The 13,868-nt window shown below is 33.6% G+C and overlaps 1 protein-coding gene across 1 annotated transcript; it reads left to right on the top strand.

Moving 5' to 3' along the window:
* The first annotated feature begins 6,399 nt into the window (after nt 1-6,399).
* Nucleotides 6,400-13,645, top strand: LOC128022098 (EF-hand and coiled-coil domain-containing protein 1). Its single transcript, XM_052609337.1, has 9 exons — nt 6,400-6,558; nt 6,662-7,231; nt 8,303-8,837; nt 10,263-10,369; nt 11,169-11,304; nt 11,392-11,509; nt 11,597-11,695; nt 13,178-13,247; nt 13,330-13,645. The coding sequence occupies exons 2-9, from the start codon at nt 6,664-6,666 to the stop codon at nt 13,482-13,484; spliced, it is 1,788 nt and encodes a 595-aa protein (XP_052465297.1). The 5' UTR covers nt 6,400-6,558; nt 6,662-6,663; the 3' UTR covers nt 13,485-13,645.
* Nucleotides 13,646-13,868: the final 223 nt, after the last annotated feature.

Below are 13,868 nucleotides of genomic sequence, written 5' to 3'. Positions count from 1 at the left end.
ATTAATTATATATATATATATATATATATATATATATATATATATATATATATGTATATATATATATGTATATATATATATATGTATATATATATATATATATATATATATATATACATATATATATATATATATATATATATATATATATATGTATATTTCTTTATTATAATATTGTCATTTTATAATATATTGTCTATATATTTTACAGTTATATTACACAAGTTAAACTAAATAAAATCTAGTAAGAATTGGTAATTATAATAACCTTGGTTGATGGCAACATTCAGCCACTAGATGTCCCCAACTAGCTAACTTCTTTAAAGAGTATGCCTTATGTCACACTGGCATATTAAATTATTAATAGAGTGCTGTGTATACTATATATATATATATATATATATATATATATATATATATATATATATATATATATATATATATATATATATATATATATATATATATATATATATATATGTATATATAGTTCTGTGTTAGTCTGAAATATCTTCTACTTGACTATTAATTTACTTTGCCAAACAGGAAACGATCCCTCTCAGGCATATTATAGGTGATGAGTGGGCCATTACACACACTGTCATGCTTTCACACTTGCAGATACATGTCTGTGTCAACTGTTTCCTCTTTAGTCAGGGATTCTCAATTGTTCTTGAGGACTGGAATGTTGTGTGATTTTTCTGAAGGGAGTTGGTCTCCTAACAATGTATCCTGGAAACTCTGAACTTGTTTCTGCAGAAACACTACTAAAGCAGTTCATGCAATGCCAAAGAGTAATGTGCACTCCGACTGAACAGACAATGAATTATCTGTTTACTTTAAAAGAAACCCAACTATAAAGAGTTATTCTTTCTGGGAGACCTGAAGAGTTCCACACCCAAGACAAATTGCCCTTTCAAAGTTCATGTTGACACTTCTGGTGCAGTTGCGTCTGTCCTGGCCTCTCTTTTTCATGCACGTGCACTTTACATTTACATGTATTCTTTCTACATTAAAAAACACAGATACACACAAAATCTATTCTGTGAATTATTCTCTGCACAATAAATACAAATGCTGGGTAATTTAACTAAAAGGAGACAGATGGGTTTCTAAACATATTCATGACCCCACTCTTTCACCCCACAAGATGGCCATAAAACTGACATTTCAAAAGCCCCTTTCTTTACAGATGCACTTTTGTTCCACAAAAAGAATAAAAAATAAATCCTTGATAGAAAACAGACGATACGGATATATGCATGTAATATTTCACACATGAACAATTTACATAATGAATAGTATTATATTTATAATTTATATTTTATTTATAATAGTATAAGCTAATTCAAAACATTAATAATAACTTATAATAAATGACACCACATTGTTGTTTGTTGCATTTATTTGAATACAAAATAAATGAATTCAAGGTTTTAGGATATTTTCAGCTACAAAGAAAGTTTCATTTTAACATTTTTACAATCATGTGGATCATTTCTACTGAAACAGTATTGTACTAGAAACACCAAGGTCAGGGGTTTAATTCCCATGGAATGCATGAATTTTATTAATACCTTAAATGTACTGTAGGTTTTTTTCGTTTTTTTTTTTTTTTTTCTGAAAGCATGCAGTAAATGTAAATGTCTATTATTCACTTTTCCCAGATTAATTCACTAAAGCTCTGCTGGTCCCCTAAGAAGTGGCTGAAGTGACATCATTAAAGCCCCATTTAGTCTGTGGATGGTGGATGTGAAGATCCGGCAGCCATCTGCACTGCAGTCAGAGTTTTTATGTCTTTCTTTAGTGTCTCATCCTCCCTCTCTTCACAGACGAGCCCTGATCAATTTAACCAGCTCTGCTGAGTGTCAGGCCACACACAGTCCTCCAGGTCTCTTGTAAATCCGCCAGAGCTTCTGCGTCCTCAGTCTCCTGCAGGTCTTTACAGCAGGAACAATACCTGATTTAAAGGCTGGAGCTATTTCTGCGTGTGGCATCTGTTGTCTGCAAAGCTAAAGGTAGACAATTGCCTTTAAGAGAAGCTGGTTCATTTGGAAAGAAAAAAGGAGAGGCTCAATGAACAGGTGGTGGAAACACATACGCATGAATTATGAAAGAAAGAAAAGCGCTTCAAAAGATTGTTTGCTTTAAAGTTTTCAGCCTCCATTCAGAGTGAAAAGACACAATGTAAATGCATGGATTGAGTTATATAATAGCAGAACAACACATAGGGAAAGAACCTGCAGGGTTAAATTTCAAAAGCTAAAGTTTCATAAGTTTCATAACTACATTAAAAAATTAAATATAATTAAACACAAATAAAAAAATTAAATTAAGTTATTTATATTTACTTAATTTCATTGATGTGAGTTTATCATTATATATTTCTTATTAATATATTGTTTCTGTATAAGAGATAATTAATTGTAATGATTACTTAAAACATTGTTTATAAATGTATACATTATATATATATATATATATATATATATATATATATATATATATATATATATATATATATATATATATATATATATATATATAAAATTAAGTAAAATAAATATTAATTTATTATTTATATTTATTTACTTAATTTAATGTGTGTGTGTGTGTGTGTGTGTGTGTGTGTGTCATTATATGTGTGTCAATATTTAGTTCCCGTATAAGAGAGATCATTAATTATACTAATTATAACAATTATCATTACAGGTTGCTGTGGTTAAAAGTACCTACTAAATTTATAAATGTAAATTGGTGTATATCACAAAAAGGATTAGGACAGAAACATCAAATTGTTACGAACATAATGTCATAATAAGCCTTTATGCTAAGATTTTTCTTTTTGAATTTAGGGTGAAATATGAACCTTACATGTTCTTGGCAGGTAATATTTACAGGCTTTGACATCATATGTATACAACTAGCACACCATAATCTCAAAAAAAAAAAAAAAAAAAAAAAAATCCAGTGAGGTTCAGGAACTAAGATCCATTTTTCCTACAGAAGAAAAGCTACTCCAAGAGAGTGTGTTCAGTGGTGGAACACAAACATGTATTTATTGTCTTTTATAGGCTGTTGTAAATGTTGGCAAGATAAGGGACTGTGTGAAGAACTGAAGGAATTTCAGTCCTTCTAGAAATCAATGAGACATTGCAGTGGAATGCACATGTATGCATTGAAAACTTTTATCCAAAGCGACTTACAGTGCATTCAGGCTATACATTTTTTTTTTTTTACCATATGTGTTCCCTGGGAATTGAACCCACAACCTTTACAATGCTCACGAAGCCACAGGAAAATTACACACCTCTGAAAGCAAAAACATCTAAATCTGAGATTATCAACTATGTTATCAACTGAAAGAATACATGTGATAACACGCAACACAACTGCCATGCTGCCCTCTCAGCATATTACATTTCCAGAGAAGAATTTAATTTAAAATAGTTTCAAATAGACAGCAATGAGATTGAATTGCTTCTGAATTAAAAAAAGTTTCACATGGATCTAGAGTTTCAGAAGAGATCGCAACAGAGTCTGAGACCTAGACATCCTTAAGATGGGTTGGGATATTTCCTCTGAGACCCAATCTCGGTCAAGGGAGGAGTGTGATGATAGTGTTTGTCTCTACCTGCTCATACACACATCTCTAACCTGCGCTGAGTTCGACTCACAGAAGCACATATGGACTAAACAAAAGCCAAGATCCCAAACCCATCAACAGAGAAATTACCTTCCAGATACATGGTCTGTATCTTCTCCCTATGGCCCTTTGACCCCTGACACCCCTGCTCTTATTATGGCACTGCCGTGGGCTCCAAAACCTTTCAGTTTCAAATAAGCTCCTTTCATGCAAAGTAAACCAGCTTTCGAAGAGCAGCTGCAGGTTTTGGAAGTGAATGGCTCACTATTGATCTGGGGGCGTTTCATTTTCCATGCACAGCATTACAATCCCATTTGCCTAAGGACGGCAATGAAAATCAGAGTAATCTGAAAAAGATCTGTCAAAAGAAATGACATCTATTTCATGCATCATTAGGGAGTCTATTGAGAGGATTTATTCTGAGAGTGACTCTTTCGCACTGGTTAAAGTGCTCTGCTCTCATCACTCATTCAGTCTGTTCACGACTGTTTTTTGTGTTTGTGCTTTGCTTATCTTGGCGACTTCTTACAATACAAAATGTGACGATTAAATGTAGCCTCAAATCTATTTCCAAACACAAGAGGAAAACAATGAACACATTTGTGATGTTGAGGTTTTACCCGTTGATTACCTGAAGCAGGTGAACAGGTTTCTGGGTAATCTTTAACTAAGATGGATGTGGGATGATTGCTGTGCACCTTTGAAATGTGTATGTTTTTTTTCTTTGGTTACACATTCCAAAATTCAAATAGCAAAGTTAGTTTATCAAAGCAGTTAGGTCAGACTTATAATTAATACTAGGTAAGAGGCCAATGCCATCATCTTGCAAAACAACATAATAATTAGTGGTTTTAATATGGATAACAAATTATTAATAAATATTATTTACATTTCATAATTACTCATATGTAATAAAGCTAACATATAAAAACCTTAATGCTTAACATTTGCATCTCAACAAATGGGCAACACACTAAAATAAACAATATTATAATATTAAAATATACTATATATATATATATATATATATATATATATATATATATATGTATGTGATTATAAAATTAGTAGTTTAATTACAGATAATGAAAAGTGTATGCTCCTAATCATATATTTTTAATAGACAGCAGATAATTATCTTTAGTACTTATTTTATAAAACTATAAAAACTATGTTTGACAATGCATAAAAAACCCTTTAAAACAAACTTAGCAATTATAAAAGTCATTAAAAAGTCAAATATGAAAGTCAATGAATAGTGGATAAATAATGTACACTATATTATGTTTTTTTATGGTGTTTGATAAGCCAAATTCCTTAAAACACCTTAGCAGTCACATAACATGCAAAAACTATTTACTGTTATGTTTTTACAAAATGATACTAAAAAGGTGTAATTTATGAGCAAAAAGTGTTTTCTGAGATTAATGGACCCTGGATGAACACGAACATGTCTGTGATCCATGATTGACAAAATTATGTCTGCTTTTCTGTGCAATAGGTCACGACTTTGGAGTCTTGACTTGTCCCATCAAGACCTGACAAAAACCAGCAAACGTATGATGGCATGATATCTGACATCTATGGACAATCTGGCACTCCACGAAGAGATGCAACACGATTTAAGACATAACAACAAATGTAGGACAAAGATTGACTGCTGATTCACCTTCCAGAAAATGCAAAAAACACCTAAACAATGATGGTCTACTTCACCTCAGTGCTTACGCTCACCTTTCAACAAGAGCACTTTTCTCTGAGTCACTACACCGAAAAAAAGAATGATTTGGTGGGTAAATACAACATGAGACGTGACAGCATGAGCTATCAGGTGTATTTGTGGGAGTATTTCCTGTGGGATGACAGTATTTGTCATGAACTAAGATGATAGTCTATTAAGGTGAGGACAGTTATTTCCGGAGTGGTATCTGAGAGACACTAACACAGGACGTTTGTATCGTATGTCTGCTAGGGTCTTTTTTGGGGAAGTCAAAAGACTAGAAGACTAAAGCTGTAGGCCTTTTTTTTTCGTTACATAAATAAGTATTTAGGGTCATAGATAAACTGATATGTAGCAGAACCAGACACATTCACAAATTAAATGTTGGTTATTTTTATTTATAGACTATTTGATACTGCCTATATACAGTATATATATATATATATATATATATATATATATATATATATATATATATATATATATATATATATATATATATACACATCAAACAATACTAATGAAAAAAAAAACAGTTATATTGTAAAATATTATTACCATTTAATATAGTGGTTTTCTTTTTAATATACTTTAAAATATAATTTATTTCTGTGATGATGATGATATATACATATATTATTCTGATTACTTTTTTGCCATTTATGGATTTTTATATATATGTTTTTGCTAGGAAAATAATTTCTCAGGGCTACATCTGCATGGGTGTTACCTGCTTCATTTTAGTCTCTTGTAAGTCAGTGAGTCATGCTTGAAAACTCCTCAAAGTGATCTGTAAACTTAGATAAAAGCTTCCATTTAAAAGAGTCCACATTACCTGTATGAAGTGTCTTTAAGCTCCAGACAAGATCACTTTCTTGGTCGAGGTCCAAAAATCCTCAGCCTGAAGTGAGCAGTGATTGGACAGATCTGAAAGCTTTCACGTGCCCTGGGAAACACACACACACACACACACACACACACACACACACACACACACACACACACACACACACCTCTGTCAACCCAAAGGGTGGAGTGTGTCTTTTGAAGACGCACACAACCACAATCCCCGAAGGAATAGGTTGACGAAAGGATTTGAAGTCAGCAATGCAGTTTAAATTAAGTTAATTTTAGGCTAAATGTTAAATTGACACTGTAATGTAAAGTAATTACCTTTTTACACTCCTATCGGGTAAGTTTCCAGTAATTTAGAGCACATGTTTCAATTGCTCAATGATGTAAGTTGTTTTAAGAAAGAAATGTAAAAGAATGCAGTGTTCTGTGGATGTCTTCAGTCATGCAGGTCTCGCGGATCCGCGCTGCGCGTAAAAGCGAGTGGCTCAAATGCGCGCTCGCGCACCACTTCAGCCCAGAATCAGATCCCTGCGTGGAAAACGAGATCGTGGTTTTGGCCACCGGTGTGGACCAGTACCTCCAGGAGGTGTTTCATCACCTCGCCTTTTACAACGGCGATCTCGTTTCGAATGAGGACTTTAGGAGTCTGTGTTTGATTTTGGGATTCCCCGCGAGCGCGGGGACTGAGAACGTCACCTCAGAGCACCGGGACATTTGCGATGGACTTCCTCGTCTGCTTAACTTTAAAGAATTCCACGCACGACTATGTGGATTTTTCTCGCTAAAAGCGCAGGAAGGGCAGAAGGGAGTTCGACTTCCGGTCAGTGAGGAGACCGAGCACATCGAGCGCGAGATCAGACTCCGGTGTCCCCGCGTCCGGAGGAGAAAGTGCGTCAGTTTTGATCTGTCTGCAGACCAACAGGTCCGGAAGGGGTCAATGAGGAGTCCAGCATCATCTCAGAGTCCGGATCATCTGCAGAGTTCTGCTGCGGAAACCAAGAGAAACACAGGTAAGAGATTCATACACACCTGAGCTGCCAGGACAGCTGGAATAATTGAATACCTGTATTTTTCAATTCAAAAACTCGAGCCTTAGGGGATTTTTTGTTTAGCTTTTAATGATTAACAATGAATATTTACTAAACGGAGATTTGTGAGTGTTTGACTGTGCCATAAAAAAATGCATTTTCTTAGTGATAATAATCCAAATAAACTTGACTGATTTATTTACTGATCATATTTCATACAAAATTAAATCTTTTTTTTTTTTTAAACAAGCAGCTAGAAAATGAATTTATAGAAATATACTAAGATTTAGTGTGTGTGTGTTTGTGTGTGTGTGTGTGTGTAATATTTATTTATTTGTTTAATAAATTAGCCAAAATTAAATAATAATGGTAAAATAAAAATAAATATCCATAATTAAAAGCATATGTAATTTTAATTCAAATGATTTTACTTATCTCATAGATTCAAGATTTTGTATTCGTCACATACACAAACATAAAATATATGTTAACATATTTCATAACATAAAATATCCGAATTACATTATTATTACATTATAATAATAAAAAAGACCAATTATCATATTTATTAAAATAATGTTAACACTTTACAACAAGTTTCCATTTGTTAGCTATATTTAATGCAACAACTAACATTAATGATCAATACTTGCTACAGTAATTATTAGTATACCAGATTTATTTAGTTTGTTAAGGTTAGTTAATAAAAATACAACTGTTCTTTGTTAGTCCATGTTAGCTCAGGTCCATTAAATAATATGAACACACAACTTTGGATTTGAATCATGTAACTTTAATTAACTAAGACATTTTTGAGTGTTAGTTTATGTTAACTAATGTAATTAACTAATGTTAGCAAATGGAACCTTATTGTAACTGTTACCAAAATAATTTTGAAATAATTAATTAATATATAATTGTATTATGATAATAATATTATATTTATAATTTATTTATATTGCACAGTTTTTATTAAAATAGTTGATTAATAAAACATTTATATATTTTTATTCACTAATTTAAAAGCAAAAGGCTGTTTTTTGTTGTGTTTAGGCATTACTGTGGCAGTGGATATTAACCCTCAGAGAAGATGGCAGGATCAGCTAGAGCTGGAGAACGCCAGTCTGAGGGAGCTGGTGGAGGATCTGCGTTCAGCCCTCCAGAGCAGCGACGCGCGGTGTTTGGCACTGGAGGTCGCGTTACGCCGAAGAGACATGCCGTCCCAAAATACTGCTGAAACCCAAAACTGCAAAACAAAAACACAGCAATCCAAACACATGGAATGGGACTCCAGAAGAAGCACTAAAGACCTTCTACGAGAGCTGGAACTGATCCGTGCTTCACGTGATGGACAGCTGGAGGAAGCCATGAGGTTTAACCAGAGGTTAGAGGAAGAGCTGATGGCGGCTTATGGAGAGATTAGCAGGATGCAGGAGCTGCTGGACAGCGTCCGGACTGAAAACACACGGATTAAGAAGAGGACTGAAGAGGTCAGAGAGTCACTGGCCGCAGGGCTGCAGGGGGTGAGGGCCTTACAAGAGCAGGCTCAACGAGCTCAGAGTCTGGAGAGCCAGCTGGAGACGTTCAGGTAGATTCCTTGGATTTATCTAATGCTAGAATTTCAGTCACATACATGCATGCCTACACTACAGTTAATAAAGAGCTTTGGGGGCAGTAATGTTTTTATTGTTATTTTTTTAAAAGAAATTAATATTTATCAAGGATGCATTAAATCAATCAAAAGTGTCAGTACAGACATTTAGGTTTCAAATGATTTTCAAATAATGAAATAACGAAGGGCTTTCTATTCACAACAGATTCTTGAAGATAAATAGTTCATGCAAAATATTGTTTTCAACATCGATAATAATAAGAAACACTTCTTGAGCAGCAAATTAGAAAGATTTCTGAAGGATCATGTGACACTGAAGAAGAGTAATGATGGTGAAAATTCAGCTTTGCATCAAAGGAATAAATTAGAATTTAAAATATATTCAAATGTAAAACAGTTGTTTTAATAGTATTTCAAATCAAATATCATCAATGTTCAATAACATAAAAAAATCTGCTCACAGGTCTTCTCTAAGACTCGAGACGAGAAGACATATTCAACAAAAAATCTCGCATAACTGTACGATTATGACCTGCACTGATGTTTCAGTTTGTGTTAGTGAATCAAGAAGCAGCGGTTGACATGAGCAGAGTTGCAGGGCATGCTTGATTTTTCCTTGACGGATAGTAATGACCTGCTTTAATAACACAGGACGGCACAGTTTCCTGCAAACAGTTATTAGTCATTCGCTTTCAAGTATGAGTATTAAAGCAAATCATACAAAGCCCTATTACAGCATCTAACTAGTCTAGATGTCTTATTATTATATCCTGTGAGGAAGGATGTAAGGTCCAGACTCGTCTTTATGCAGGTATGCTGCCTGGACCATCAGACATCAAAGACGTATCTACAGTATATACAGATATACAGTGTAACAGGAAATGTGTAATTTCAGCGCCACTAGCATCACCAAACCAATTTTTACACAGGTTTCTGGAACACTGCTCTAACTGCAGTTCAGTAAGCATTAGAGATTACACAAACTAAAAACTGTATTAAGTTTAAGTATAATGAACTTATAAATGGCCAAATGCCAGTGCTGTAAAACTTTAGCTCACATTAACCTTGCAATCAATCAAGTGCAGCTTTCAGTAGACTCTTAGCAGATTAATATCTGTGTTAATATTGCATTATTTACATGACAGAGCGGTGATGTAATGCTCATTCCTCACCTGGAAAATCAGGTCCCAACCTGCCAGGTTCCTCTCTCAGAAGATCCACACGCTCTGCAGGGACAATAATCAACTTGTTACTGTAATGCATCAGCAGCATAAGAAATGCAGCGTGCAGAACTATCTCTTTAAGTTATGTGACATTAAACATTTTGATTCCAAACATCTTGACTCACCTGCACAGAAGGTTATGTATTCATATTTACAGTGCTTTATGACTTATTCTTAGGGCCCAGTGCACCTGTGTAAAGCTAAATATGAACAAAACCGAAATACTAGCTGAACCATGTGGGTCTGGATTCCCCTCCCCAACCAGTCATGATGATGGCAGAAGAGGTAAGCCATCAAAAACACCATAAACAAATCAATTTCTCATTCAGACTGTATGAAATCACAATAGGATGTGATCTAAATGGAACACTAGCATACTGCAGACTGCAAAGGATGTGCTCTTTTTCTTTAAAAAAATGCATCATGCATTAAAAATTATTAAACAGTATCATGCCTAATTTTTGTCATGTGAACTCATCTAATTGCATGTTTAATTTTACAAGTGCTGTGCAGAAATAAACGCAGAAATAAACATACATTTTTTTTTATTAATAATAATAGTAAACTAAAACATTAACAAAATTATTCATATTGTAACCTAATTTTAAAGATGTAAATAAATAACGTCATCTAAAATAAACATTTGCATGATTTTACATTGTTAGAAACCAACAATATTTACAATATATTGCTTACATTTTTTTAAACATATAAATATAATACTAATAATAAATATAAAAAATTTAATCATTTAAATAATAAATTAATAACTACATTTTATATTTATTTGAGATCTATCCAATTATACATTTATTCACTTTGAAAGTAGTTTCACAATATAATTTACATTATATTTTATAAAATCTAATAAATACATTTCAGTGCTATAAGTTCATTCGTCACAGTAGAAGTGGGCAATCAAGCCGATGATACAGCTTTCCTAGCACTTTGCCCTGCTGTGTACTTCACATTTTGGCAAATCAAAGTATCCCACAAATTTTGTGTAAAGTATACATACTGGAAAAATAGTTGCATGCATGCAGTACATTAAAGGCAGTAGTGGTCATGTGACATCTCTGTGCAGAAGAAGACCTGCAGAGGTCAGTAGAGGGTTGTGCAGCATCCGACGAGGAAGAGGAGGAGAGGGGCATGGATGAAGGACAATGCTGCCACCTGCAGGTGAAACAGCTCATCAACAGATTACACTGCTGTGCCAAAGGGTGAATAAAACTTAAATATAAAAAACATGCTTTTCTGCATTTTGACCACAACACAGGTATGCATTAATTTGACTTGTTCTTTTCCAGGTGTCAGAAAGCTGCTATCTGTAACTGGCTTGTCTCTCAGAGCTCCGCTCACAGCAAAGAACCTAAAGCACGTGTGTGGATTCCTCAAGCAGATGAGAGGAGAAATGAAGCAGGAAATGTGAGCGTTAAAGAGGAAACTATAATAATGGAAAATCATACACCACATCATCTCTAATGAACACCTGCCTTCTGTCATATCCTGCAGATGAAGCAGAAAGAGGTAGAGAGTTTGAAAGTTTATCCTTCACCGCTGGAGGAGAGACTGACTGACACGCTCACATTACTGCTGCAGATCCCACATAAAGTGAGAATTCAATTCAAAACTAGATTTTCACTCTTTCTGTGTAAAAACTGTCAAAGATATATGATATGATATGATATGATATGATATTATATATGGCTTGGGTCCCTCTTTTATCATTCATCATTTCAGAAAAAAAAAAAAAAAAAAAAAAAATTCTAAATTATGTATTAAATCACACACACACACACACACACACACACACACACACACACACACGTTTTAAAGTCATTAATTTATTTTACAAATATTTATTCATAAATATTTTGTATTTTATATTTGATCAGATTTAAATGTTTTAACTATATAAAATTGTTCATTTACATTTTATATTTATATTAAATTATTTACTTAAACTGTATTAAAATGTAAAATAAAATTACTTATGGTTTAAGTCATAAAGAAAGCATTTATTTTGTTAATGCAGGAATTTATCTGAAACCCTTTAACCAAAAAAAATTATCCACTGAGATTTTCAGTAAATATTTCAATAAGTTCACATATAATAATAATAATAATGAACACATTTGCTTCCTGACAGTTCTCTGATGTTGGTTAATGGTAACCTAACATGCAAATAAAACATTTCCTTCTTTTCATTTTATTATTTATCTAATTAACTTTTTTTAATCATTAAATTATTTTAAATATATTTAATGAATTATTGGCTTTTCATCAACTCACAAAACCACTGCAGCTTGCCTGCTATCTCCAATTTGGAAAATCCTTGATTTAATGCATTGAGGAGAATCTACTGAAGCTACTTCTTGTGCTCAGCTGAAGGCCTTAAGTCTTTTGAAAGAAATACAATATTAACATATGAACATAAATATATATTATTAACATAGTTTGTAAAATGCAAATAGTTCAGTATACACAGGAACTATCACTTGGATGTAATACTCATCAGCAAACATCACTGTTTTCTGAGCCTATAATATTCAAAATATGTGTATGCTATACAATATATACTGCCTGCAATTTCTTTTACAAACATTTTTACACAATATACAACATTTCAAACAGTAGAATGCAATGCTGATATCACATGCCCTAACTAAGTTCACATATCATTTTATGGTTAATTAACACTTGTAATCCAGTTTGTGTCTCAGCTTTTCACAGTCAAGAAAGAGGTTTAAAGACATTATAATGACCTGGTTAATATGACTTCCTGTTTATTCATCACTCTGGAAATGGAAGATCAAATCATGTGCATAATTGCATTGTGGGATATAATGTTATAAGTGTGTGCTTTGGTTGTTTACTGCTCATTTTGGCAAATTTAGTGCACTTTATTCTATGCCTACAGAACTATTGACCATATTCATACTATATAGTGCAGAAATAGTATAGTAGTGTGTTTTTCTGAATAGCCTGTGCTAAACGGCACTGCAAAAGCCCACACTGCCACCTAGTGATTAATCTCTGTAATGCACTTGTCAATCTAAAAACCTCTAACCTGTGTGTTCTAACCCTTGATAGAGAGTCTCTCGCAGGATCTTGGGGAAAATATTAGTCAACACACTAGATCTGTGTACTAGAAAAAGCCACGGTAAGCTCCGCTTTTCTGTGTTTTACTCACATTGTTTTCTTTCATGCAAAACTGCTGGTTAACCTCCTGTCTGGTCCTTCAGACTGCACTCCGGTGGTTCAGGTGGTGGACACACTGTGTGGGCAGCTCCTCTCCAGTGACCTCCTGGATGGAGGAGAGGAGGTCAGCGTTGGGTCACGACCTTCTGTGACCTCAGGTCACCAGAACACGTCCAAACCCCTTCTGATGTCCTGCTGAGAGCTCACTGATGCCCCACTTAAGACGCTTTCCATCAGCATACAAATTGTCATTTTAAAGGCACAAGTGATTACCAAAGTTGTTGTAATAAAAATTAGCGAACAAATATTTTTCATTAATTTATAAGAAATAAATGAGCACTAGTAAAACAATACCACATTTGGTGCCTGACCAGCTTTCTTAATTTAAAATAAATCCCATTCTGGGTTACTTAATTATTTTTATGTTTATTTGTAATTATTTCTAATTATTGCAAAAAAAAATATTAAAGACACCACAACTCAGGGTTTTAAAGCAACTGTATGTAAACTTTTTTTTTTTATTAAGTGATGGATGCTTTGAAACACTGCTTTGAATGCGTTGTGAATCATTTGTTTGAACCCA

This window comes from Carassius gibelio, chromosome A11, assembly GCF_023724105.1.
Source record: "Carassius gibelio isolate Cgi1373 ecotype wild population from Czech Republic chromosome A11, carGib1.2-hapl.c, whole genome shotgun sequence".
NCBI lineage: Eukaryota > Metazoa > Chordata > Actinopteri > Cypriniformes > Cyprinidae > Carassius > Carassius gibelio.
Note: the sequence above shows the minus strand (reverse complement) of the source record. Positions and strands in the feature narration are given on the sequence as shown.